The 12,423-nt window shown below is 45.9% G+C and overlaps 1 protein-coding gene across 1 annotated transcript; it reads right to left on the reverse strand.

Annotated features, from left to right (window-relative positions):
- Positions 1-641: 641 nt before the first annotated feature.
- Positions 642-5,901, reverse strand: LOC141445434 (uncharacterized). Its single transcript, XM_074111279.1, has 4 exons — positions 3,666-5,901; positions 2,678-2,853; positions 1,661-2,286; positions 642-1,029 (listed from the first exon to the last, which is right to left on the reverse strand). The coding sequence occupies exons 1-4, from the start codon at positions 5,899-5,901 to the stop codon at positions 642-644; spliced, it is 3,426 nt and encodes a 1,141-aa protein (XP_073967380.1).
- Between the last annotated feature and the right edge of the window lie 6,522 nt (positions 5,902-12,423).

Here is a 12,423-nt window from a genome sequence, read left to right on the forward strand (position 1 = left end):
CTTTTTTTTTTTTTTTTTTTTTTTTTTTTTTTGTTTTCCCGGGGGAAATCTGCCACAAGATACCCCATCATCACGGGGAGGCGATGAGGTTATGTGGGTTTTTTACCCACTAAAACCCCGGGATGTTCCTTCCTCGCCGCCCTGCCAGCGACGCAGCGGTACAACGGAATAACCCGCTACATCGCCAGGAGGCGGTTATCCGTTTCCGGATTCATCTTCTAGGGGAGCCATTCTTGAACCCCCTTTCCCACCAATGGCATGCTAGGAACATTTGGCACGCCATTCTCCTCGAGGACCTTGCACTTGCGGGTCACGGACGTCCCCGTGTCCGTGGCCTGAGGTCCTTAATTAAGGTGGGAGCTGGCGATCTTGGGCGATACGCCGGCGCCCAGCTCTCTTGCGGCGCACAGGGTCTGCTAGCGAGTTAGCCTCCCTGGCCCGCTCGGCGCTTTCCTTTTGTGACATCACTTCCTCACAGAAGAAAATCGCCGCTCTCCACGCATCCTCGCATTTGGTCATTCCATGAACCAGGGATGTTAAAGACAAATTGGGCCCACGACCCAGCAAGATCTTGTCTCTCGATTGCCCAAGCTGGGCACACTTCTAGTGTATGTTGGGCAGTGTCTTCGGTACAACCACACTCATGGCACACTGGAGTTGGCTCTCCTCGCGATCTTATACAGGTACCTCCCGAAGCATCCATGCCCCGAGAGGACCTGTGTTAGCCGGAATGTCAGTGCGCCATGCTCTCTCTCCAGCCAGTCCCTAAGCACAGGGCGGATAGCCTCCACTGTACGTATACCTGCAGTCGGGTGCTCCAGTCTGGTCCGCCAAGTGTCTACCGCAGCTTGGAACAGCTCCTTCCTCTTTGCATCCACCTCCCGTGGCGCCGGCCAGTGGTCCCGAGACCGCGCTTCCTCGCGCCAACGATACACAGCAGCGAGGGCCTTCGCATCAAGGTCCCAGGGCAGAGAACCAGCCAGCACACAAGCCGCTTCTCCGGATATTGTTCGATATCCGCGGGACACCCTGACAGCCAGTACCCGCTGTGGCTTACGCAATAGAGCAATTTGCTGGTTGTGCAGGGTGTCAGCCCATATAGGAGCACCGTAAAGAGCCATTGAGCGTACGACTCCCATGTACAGTCGCCGACATAAAGACGTGGGTCCCCCTAGGTTAGGAAGAAGACGTCCCAGGGCTGCAGCAGTAGCTAGAAGTTTTGGCGCCAACTGTGTTAAGTGTGGTCGGAAGCTCCAACGGCTGTCCAACACGATTCCCAGGTATTTCATCGTGGGCGCGACGGCAATGTTGGAACCTCCGACCACAATGTGTGCACCGACTGGGGGTGCTTTTCGGGGTCTGTGGAAGCAGATCGCTTCGGATTTGTGTAGTGCAACCTCCAGCCCGAGCTTTCGTATCCGGTTTACTATTTGTGCAACCCCTGTCGTGGCCAAAATCGCTGCCTCACTAAAGTTGGTGCCGCGGCAGTTACCAGGGTATCATCAGCGTAGCAAGCTATATTGACGCCCAGTGAACGTTGCCCCCGCAGCACCCAGTCGTATCCTATGTTCCACAGGAGTGGCCCCAAGACCGACCCCTGCGGAACCCCACACGCCATCTCCCGTTGTCTCCACCTATCTTGCCCGGGAAGACTACATACCTTTCTGAAAGGTAGGCCCTCACTATGCGGCATAGATATGGGGGAGCTCTGTGGAAACCAAGGGCTTCGTGGATTGTTTCCCAAGGCAAAGTATTGAAGGCGTTGACAATGTCCAAGGACACCGCCAACAATACCTCACCCTGGGAGACTGCCTCCTCTGCCAAACTCTTAACCCTTAAGATGGCGTCTACCGTTGACCGGCCACACCGGAACCCATATTGACAGTCTGCCAGATCGGGTCCTTCGTCAGTCATGTGCTTAACGAGACGCGAAGCGATGATCCGCTCAAAGAGTTTCCCCACCTCATCAAGCAGAACTATAGGTCGATAGGCGGAGGGTGAGTCCGCTGGTCGCCCCTCCTTTTGTAGCAGGACTAATCTGCCTATTTTCCACCTTTTGGGAAACTGGCCTTCCCGTAAGCACGAGGTGAAGAGCGCTCTCAGTCTGGCTCGAGCGCTTCTAGGGCCAAGAACCACGCGCGCCCCGGGATTCCATCTGGTCCTGGAGCCGTATTCCGTGCCTTCATTTTCAACATAGCTGTTCTCATCTCGGCTTCCGTTACGGCTGGTATCTCCACTTCTGCGTCTATTGTCGATGGTATTGCCATGAATGGCGGACGATGTTCTCTTTGACGCGGAAACAGAGTATCAACCACTTGCTCCAGAAATTGCGGTTGGAGAGTCTGTGTCAAAGGGGAGCCCAAGGGCGCAACTTAGCCCTCACAAGTTTGTAGGGCCTACCCCAAGGATCAGCGTTCAAGGTATCCAGGAACTCTTTCCTGGACACCTCAATCGCTTTCCCTATCGCCACTTTTAGCGTCTTTTTTGCCGCTTTGTAAAACTCATAAAGCCGAGCCTCTGCCTCTTCGTCCCTATTCTGGCGTAACCGCCTCTGACGTTGGTACCTTCGGCGAGCAATTACGCACTGAGTACGCAATTCAGATAGCTCTGCCGACCACCAATAGACCTGACGTTTAGGCATCATCGGTTTTGCCCGAGGCATTGCTGCATCACATACATGTGACATAGCCTCTCGGAACCATTCTGCTTCTTGTTCCACCTCCATATCTTCGCCTGGTGCTGGCAGCCAGGCTTGAACTGTAGCAGCTTCACTCAGGAGCTCCCGATCTATTTGTTTCAAAGCCCAACGCGGGCCATCCTCGATTGAGCCACTTTCTGCTGTAGTAGCTTGGACTGTTGGCAACGCAGTAACGTCGTAACGGATGTACCGGTGATCAGACAAAGTCTCTACATTGACCATTACTTGCCAATCTCGAATACGACTTGCTAGTGCGGCGCTTGCAAACGTCACATCTACTATGGAACCACCTTGTTGTCGCACGCACGTTTCTGAATTACCTTGGTTTAGTACCATTAGACCCGAAACAACTACCCACTCCAACAGCACGTCTCCCCGCACATCCGTTCTTGGGCATCCCCATGCCACCGACTTAGCATTGAGATCTCCTGCTACTACGACGGGATTGGGGTGTGTCTGGGTGATTAGAGCTTCCAATTCAGATAGAAATTGCTCAAATTCAGCCAGGCTTCTATTGGGTGAGAAGTAAACCGCAATTATTGTTATACCACCGCAAAGAGCTGACAAGAAACCATGCCCCCTTGTAATTCGCTCTAAGGGAGGGCAGCCTACCACCTGGCGTGCTATTATCGCCACAAGGCCGTCTAGGTCCCCAATCCAGTCATTACGAGAAGGAGGAACCCAGTACGGCTCCGATAATACCGCTATTTGTATTGACCATTGCGCCAGGCTTTGAAACAAAAGATCTTGGGCTTTAGCGCAGTGATTTAGATTCACCTGTAGACATTTAAGTTGTACGGCCATATCTATCCCACGATCGCTTCTAACTCCTCAGTATGACCGTTTGTTGAGATCGGGCGGTTGGGCTGTGAGTGGGTCCGTGTGTCTTGTCTTGTCTGTCCTTTTCCCTTCTTGGCTGGAGGGGCTGAACATGCTTTCCCACCCACCCGGTGATCGGATGACTTACCTGCCAAAGCGCATACCGCGCAATGCGCTTTAGCTGAGCACTGGGCCGCCTTGTGATTCGGTTTACTGCAGCGGTAGCAGAAGTCGCTGCGATCGACTTCTGATGTGCATTGTACTCTGACGTGTCCCGTCAACAAGCACCGGTAACACCGGAGCGGCCTCGGCTCCAGTAATTTTACTTGCGCTGAAACCCATCCAACAAGAAGTCTACCACTTGCGATAACCTTTTTAGCTGCCTCGGATGGGCACCGCAGCCAAATAAAGCCTGAACCAGAGAAATCTTTTTTGATTTCACCAGCTTTGATGGCATCCGTTAAACAGCCTCCGGTTCTGGCTATAGCTGCAATCACCTCAGTGGGAGACACAGAGTCATCCAAGCCGGACACTCGCAGCTCCTCGCATTTTGTTGGACGGTGGACTCGGACGATCTCTGGGTTATTCACTGCTCTTATAGCTTCAGCGAGAGAGTTCATTTTTTCGCCGCTGACCGTTGGCGGCAGTGTAAGAATGCGCGCACCGGTGGCAGCAACCCTGAATCGTACCGGTGGGATATCCAGGTTGGAAAGGTCAATTTTGGACCTAGTGTCCTTCATTATTTGGTCGTAAGATGCCTCAGCGCCTGGTTGTAAAGAGATAACAATTGCTGCAGAGCGAGGGATGCGGATCGGTATTGCCGCAGCCTTTTTCTTCTCATTTCTCTTCTTCCTTGTTACCACTTTCCAGCCCTCATCCGTCGCCTTCGGTAGTCTAGGATTTGACTGTGGCTCGTGCTGCGCAGCTGCTTCGGCTGCTGCCATAGAACTTTTCTTCCTCTTGTTTTTACCCTTGCCCACGATCGTATTATTTTCTACATTGTTTTTTCTCTCTTTATCTTTCGCCTTTCCTTTGGGAGCAGAAGAAGATATGGATTTTGGGGCATGACTAGGTGTGCCTTGAGTCTGATTGCAATCTCCAGAAGGCTTTTCTGTTGCGGGATGGTCAACATTATTATTACCAGCGACATGATCGGATTTCTTCTTGCTACTGGTTGCCAACGTGAGCCTTTCTTCTAAGGCCGCAAACTTAGCGCACATCATTGTTCCAACTTCTGACATGATAGCGCGCGTCAGCTCTTCAGCATTAAGCTGCTGCGGCTGATGTTGCTGCTGCTTTTGTGAAACAGGTTCGTCTCGTGATTTATGTAAATCTGCCTTTAGCACCGTTAGCTCTTTTCGGAGCTCCGACAATTCACCCCGTAGGTGCAGATTTTGAATTTGCAATTTTGCAGTTTCTTCGGTTATGGACCGCTTGTGTAGAACTGTAACCGCCTCTGTGATAGACGCTGATGCATCATTTAGTTTACGAACAAACGTACCTTTTAGGTGACCTGAGTTGATGGCAACCGAATTGATCACTGCAATAGCGTCCAGTACCTGTTTATTTAAATAATAGACTGATTTTTCCTCGGGGTCACGCGTCGGTGACAGATTGTCGGAGTCGGACATACTTACGCTTGTTGTTTTTCTACTACGCACAGCCCTGGCCTTTACAGGATCTTGGGTGATCGCGTTCGCGTTTTTGGATCGGGGCGCAGATTTTTTGCGCTTCGCAGTAGTCAAATCTACTTGAGCCTTCTCTGGACTGTCATGTTGCTCGGCTGTAGGTCGGCGTTTTCCTTTGATCTTTGAAGAGTTTTTCAACGCTACAACCGAGTCCACGCTCGACGCACTCTCGTATCCTGCGTTTCGCAGATTGTAACGCTCTTCTCTGGATAGAGGTAATTTGAATAGTGAAGTGGTTGTGGGTTCTGGTAACGCCTTAAAGTGCGGAAAAGCACTTTTTTCGGGGGGCTGCGCAAGATTGCCGCCCCTTGATTCATTCCTGTCTTTAGGAACTGAGCCTGAAATTTCGGCTGCTGAACCGTCAGAATTTCTTCTCACAAAAACCCGCAAATCCCGCACGGGCGATCGTGCCAGGGGAGTGCGTGGACAGAAGACCTCCTCCGCGTTTTGTACATCATCATCATAAACAAGATCGGTATCCATATTTCTTGCCATTGTCGTCGTTTGGTTTTCACCAACAAGTGGGCTTTCGTCCACTGAGCAGTTTTTGCCCTCCCCAGAGTACGTAGGGCTGAGTGCTTGGGCACTGAGGGATTCTCCAGCGGAGCTGGTACCCTCCTGGGGTAATACTTTTTTAAAACTGCACTTCATTTTTTTCGCTATAGTGCTGGGGCTGCCAGCAGTATCAGAGTCCATTTTAATGCCTGGTCGATTTAAGAGTATACACTCAAAGCGGAAATTGCCCCCCCCAGAATACGAGGGGCTGGGTGCCGCAACACCGAGGGATTCTCCAGCCTCAGAGAGACAGGTACCCTCCTGGGGTAGTAATTCTTTATTCCCACTCATACGAGCAGTTTATAGTCTTGCACCTTGACTTCTCTTTTATTTGGACAGGGCTGAGATCCCCTGATTGGATTTTTATAGTGGCATTCTCCACGCGGCCCAAACCATGAAGGTAACGGCCCTCGACCCCGGCAAATAATCGGGATTACGAGTTGTCCGGTGGAGGCCGTTGCCAACCACCGCACTAGTGATGAGAGCGGAGAGCCTGCCACAACTTAAAATAAGCTTGGATAGTAAAATTTTAAGAACGTTTAGCTTGTTTCATTGAATTACTTGGAGCAATTTTGTTTTATTGATTCAAAAGTCAAAATATAATAAAATAATTAAATTTAGGCCATAACGAGCACTTATGAATGTCAAAAAAAATCTCAAAGATACTAATTTCTCTTCATACTAATTTCTTTTGTGAAGTTTTCAATTATCTACTATGATAAGGTTCCATAGTGGCTCAGAAATCAAATTTGCTGACTGTACCTATGTGACCTATCCTATTTTTAAAGGTGGTAGGCAAATGGGGATGCGTTAGGTATAGTATTAGTTTTCCATTATAAAAATTCAACTCGCTCTATTTTTTTAGTATGATTTCGGTCACCAGAATATGCGTTAGGACCTAGATGTGTATAATGTATAATATGTACAAAGTTTCGTATTAATCCAGCACGTTGTTTTTAAGTACGTACCAGCAGTCGGCTGGAATGGAGTTACTCGCGTTCTGGCAACAATTAAGTAATTTAACTAGCCATAACCAATTTATTTAACAGTAATAACTGCGGTACAATTATTTTTGGCCTCTTCTTTACTGAAAAAGTAAATTATCCATGTGGAATTTGTTAAATTTAGTTTTCTTCTTTAAATTCAATTAATTGTACCCTCGATTATATTGAGGTAAATTTTTTTTAAGTAGGTCCTAATTCGGTACATATTGGGTACATCAGCTTTATGTCTTAAAAATCACAAAACAGACAGTGGGGTTGCCAGGGAGCATGACGTCATTTGGTTAGGGTCAGAAATTAAAAGCTATTACGTTAGTTTAGGACTAAGACCCCAACAGAAACGTGTGGTTACTTAAGATAGATAGAGTAGATTAGAAGTATGAATCTAACAGAAACTAGTCGCTACCCAAACAAATGGTACAAATTAGAACTGCAAGCCTAGATGAAAGATGCGGCTTCTATCGGTTAAACTGTGAGCCCGTCTGACACTAATCATTACCAATCGAGTAGGTTAGGTAAGAACTGCGAGTCCAACTGAAAGTAGTCGCAGCCGAATAAGTTTGCTTAGGTACTTGTACAGTCAACGTCATAAATAAGTGATCATTTCTGTACCTCGTCGCTTTCAGTCGTTACACAATTTTGTATGGCTTTTCAAACATGACTAGTGACAAGGTAAAAAAGTGATCATTTATGACGTTGACTGTACTATTATCTTTTCTGTGGTTAGGTTAGAATTGTGAGCCCAATAGCCAAGACATTACTAGACGTTACAAGAGCCCAACACGTTCTACTGAAAATAATTTAAGTTCAGAACATGCAAGCTTAACGAAAACGATTAGCTGCGAGAAGCAGGTAGTACCTAGTGTTTAGGAATAACAATTACAAGAACACAAAAAATACAATTTCTCTCACAATTTTAGAAAAACTCTCCATATCTCCATTATGAATTTTGTTGGTAGTAGTAGTAGTACAAAATTAATCAACATCGTTACAAGTAATGACTACAAATCATTAGTAGAATAAGTGCAGCCTCAAAAATTGTTGTGAATAATGACATTATAAGGACAAAAAATTCCGTTTAATTTTTAAATTAATCTAATTTCAGATATTAGACCAGTCTAATAAGTTAGTTGACTGCGTATACAAATCAAACTTTTGATGCCCTATTTGCTTTGCCTCCGGCAGTTTTACAATTCAGTGCCTCATATGGACTAATAATGTATTGAAGCGTAGACAATGAACAAAAGGCAGCACTATACCTTTACACAACAATAATTTCCGGTTCCGGAAACATCGCAAATCTTATTTGTTTCAAGGATCCGAAATCATTCACGATATTCAGTGAGCACGCTCTCCGTTTACGCCTTGCGCATCTAGTTCGCCAGCCCCTGTGTAGGTGTCGTTAAGGGATTCGCTTTAAATAGCTGCTAGTTATTGTTTGATGGTTTTTGTCCCAACTCTCGTGCGCGCTCCGCTGACTTCGCTCAATGCCGCCTTCAGGAAATGCGATTTTAACAGCGAAAACATCGGAATTACAAGTCATTGCTATCCACTCCGCTGCCTCCGGGCAAAAGGATGTTGTTGTCAAACCCCCTTACCCTTTCATTTATAGGTACGGTTGGAAAGATAATAAAAAATAAACAAAGCCTATTTCGTAAGAATTTTTATTGTGTTTATATCTAAGTATACTTTTTTGGTCACAATCGATTTCTAAAGGCTCAATGACAGTTTTCACAATGAACGAGTTAAACATGTGTGTCATGTGTTAGCTTGGGATGAAGTATTTGATTAAAAAGTATCAAACAAGACGGTGCTCGTTTGTAATTTGTGTGTGATTATAACGTGTGATACAAATAACTATAATGGAATTTCAATTAAGGTTAATCGACATTCGGAAAGGCTGCAAATAAGAGCGATGGCGAGTAGTATGGCAGCGCCGCGAAGGCTCGCAGCAGGTACGGCCGTATGGCGCGATCGGCCCTTCATAATTTACAAAAAGAGCCATTTATTAAAATAGAGCCCTTAGTAATTACTGGGCCTCCATTCCGACATATTCGCTACCTGCCGACAATTTGCCATTCGGCCCTTTGTCTGGCGGCGTGGCGCCCTAAAGGGTTCTAATTTTAAATGCAGCGTGTAACTATTCGCCCTTTATTCGTAAATTTCTCTTTCGCAGTGGTTAACCGGCTCGCTGGACGCAATATGGCGTAGTTTTTTTTTGTCAAGGCAAGGGTAAACAATTAATTGGATACAACATTGGCTTTGTTCAGTTTTTGCGGTTACCGTTCAATATGATTGTTGCGCGGTTATTAACAATTATAATGGTGGTCAAGATCGCGCGGCTGCTTGAGTTTCGCCGCAATTTATTCCGGAGACATAAAACTGTTTGTTCGGTCGGTAGGACGTTATGAGTTTGGGAATTGAGTGGTTGTAATGTTGTCGTATAATATTACACGGTCGAGAGCGTCCAGGCGCGCGAGGAGCGGCGCAAACAGCCGCAGTGTCCATCTCGCAGTTTGTCCGCAAACACGGATCGAATGAATATAGACAAACGTGTTTGCGGCTGCAGATCGCGTTACAACAACTAATATTGTTGTTTATTTATAGCAGTGGCGGGCATGCGCGCCCCGCGGCCTAATGTGATGCAGTCGCCATGGCGACGCTGCAACCCCCACACATGAGAGACCATAAAAAAACAAAAAAGGGAAAACAGAAAACTCACTCGACTTCACCCCGGTTCCTGTCGACGCGAATGTCCGAGAGTTCCCTTCTTTCAAACATAATTTATGGTCTAGAGGAAATAAAACATAAAAAATAGAAAAGGAAAAACGACGGCACGCACGATAAAAAAGCTCGTCGTAAAAGTGCGAGCGGGGTGCCGGGGCTCCCCCTCCGCCGGGCGTAACCCTTCCGCTGCCGCCCTCGCCCTCCCGCGCCCGCCGTACTAAAGGGTTAGGGCGACTAACCCTCGCAGACCTATGTACGCTTACATCTATGTAGAGACAAGACGAATCGCTGAAAGATTCGGTAAATAACCATCCACGGATAATAATGATACGGTTTATGTTACTGTTGGTTGTTATTTTATTAGGTACGGTATTTTATACGTTTTTCCAAGAGGATGTAGGTAAAGTATTGTGGCCTCACCACAAAATAGGTACTAAAACACATTTTAGACTAGACATGCCTAAAATGACAGGTTACTGTGATCTGACATACTATTAAACATACCTACGTTTAACGGTGGTCTGTTTTTGTGGTACGGTAGCAGGATATACCTACTGCACTCGTAACTTTTTGTTTCCTTTAGTTTTTTCTTCCAATATGAGAGGTAAAATGTAACGTTGCATGAGTACCTTTATATACCAATGTTTACCAACCAAACAATGCAAACTACGAATATATAGCATAAAGGGATAAAAAGCAGTAGGTACATACGTAATCCCAAGAGAGACATCGCATCGGCTCGGGCCGATAGTCGGGATGATGGCGCGGAGTCCGGCGTAATGAGAGTTTGATGTAAATGCGTCTCGTGGCGAGAGGCGGGCGAGTGAGGCGAGTGCGGCGAGCGAGGCGAGTAGGTGACGAGGCGAGCGCGCCCTTGCGGTCACCCGGCGCGGCGACCATCCGTCTCGACTCGGCCCTCGATGGAATCAGGGTTGATACTGCGACGAATTTTCAAGAAAAATAAACGGATATCTTTTTTCTACGTTAACTTAGAAATTTCATTTTTTCATAGGTTCAATTGACTAGTCTTGAGTAGGTAGGTTTATGGTTTTAATTTCAAGTTGGTATCTCGACTCGATGCATTCCCGAGACAGACCGAATGACGGACGGACGGACAACAAAGTGATCCTATAAGGGTTTCGTTTGATCCTTTTGAGGTACGGAACGCTATAAATCAACTGTAATGTTCCAATTTTCTCTAATTGCATTTATAAATTTTATTAATTCGAACTGTGTATAGGTATGACCAAAACAAAAAACATAGAAACAAGAAAAATCTGTAGACACGAATATATTTGATTAATGTAAATCACACTTACAAAGTGAAATTTTAAACGTGAAAAAACCGGCCAAGAGCGTGTCGGATACGCCCAAAATAGGGTTCTGTAGCCATTACGAAAAAAATAAGTAATATTTTTCTAAGAATTTCGTATTTTATACAGAATCTTCCACGTTTAGGTATATTTTATACCTTATTTACTCTTAAACTACTAATAATTCTCAAGCAAACTTAGCCGTTATAGTTTTCCTTGAAAGTTTGATAAATTTACTACCATTCTGAATTTTTTCAAAATTTTCCACCCATCGGTTTAGATTATAGAGGGGGGGGGGGACGCTCGATTTTAATGAAAATACAGCTTTCTAGCATTGATAGTCCCTGAGCAAAGCCGCGGACGGACGGACAGACAGACAGACAGACATGGCGAAACTATAAGGGTTCCATTTTTGCCATTTTGGCTCCGGAACCCTAAAAAATTTGTGTTTTATTCTCGGTTAGTCACTAACTGCAATGCGGTTAGTTTAAAAATGTTACAAACACATAAATGGCCTGTGCTGACTTTATTAAGTTAAATTGAAAAAAAAAAAACTGATTATGCTTCTGCTACTTAATTCTTTTTGTCAGTGGTCAAGTTCAATTCTTCAGCCCTAGCGCTGCGTCGCTCGCACCCTCCGCAGGACCACATACAAATATGTAGTTAAGTTTGGACTTTCTCTCAGGAGTGGGGACTTGTCGATAAGTTTTAGAAAAAGGTTGTCTCCATTTATGCCGTCAGGCGTCTGTCTTAGACTTAAAACATTCAACGTGACAGTATTTCACAACTAAACGGGCAACTTGTGCAAAAGATTTACTTTCACATTAATGGAGCTGTGAAGAGTACCGTATTTAATAGGAACGGTATAGACCCACCAATAAATAAAACCACTGTTCTTACTCTACGTATAAAACACTAGCTGCATGTTACCCGCGACTCCGTCCGCGCAGAATTCGTTTATCGTTATCCCGCGGGAACTATGCAATTTTCCGGGATAATAACTATCCTATGTTCTTCTCCGGGACTCAAACTATCTGTAGGTACACTAAATTTCATCTAAATAGGTTCAGTGGTGTAGACGTGCTGAAGTAACAAATAAACAGGTGGTAGGACCTTGTGCAAGGTCCGCCCGCATTGCTACCACCATCTTGCTCGCATATCCTGCCGTGAAATAGCAGTGCACTGCACTTTTGTGTTTCGGCGTGTAGAGTAAGACAGCCGGTGAAATTACTGGCACTTGCAAGGTATCCCATCTTAGGCCTCTAGGTTAGCAACGCAAATCAAACAGACTTACAAACTTTTGCATTAATAATATTAGTGGGAAAGCGGGAATTAATGTAAGATGTGAACCGTTCGCATGATGATTTTTTACTTTATTTCTCCCCACTGTCCGCCGGCCGTGCCGCTCTGCTTTTTGGCAAACTTATTTATTGGCGATTTCTCCACCCTCAGTTGGAGGAAAATTCGCGTCATGTTAATATCCTGTGGGCAACGCGATCACCCGATTTTTGCGAGAGCCGCGCCAATACCCCTGCCCGGTTGATATAACCAACTAATCTTCACTCCACTGAAATAAATTTGTTATATGTAGGTAATAAGTAAAGTTGTAATAAAATAACTAA

Source organism: Choristoneura fumiferana, chromosome 2 (assembly GCF_025370935.1).
Source record: "Choristoneura fumiferana chromosome 2, NRCan_CFum_1, whole genome shotgun sequence".
In the NCBI taxonomy this organism is placed as follows: domain Eukaryota; kingdom Metazoa; phylum Arthropoda; class Insecta; order Lepidoptera; family Tortricidae; genus Choristoneura; species Choristoneura fumiferana.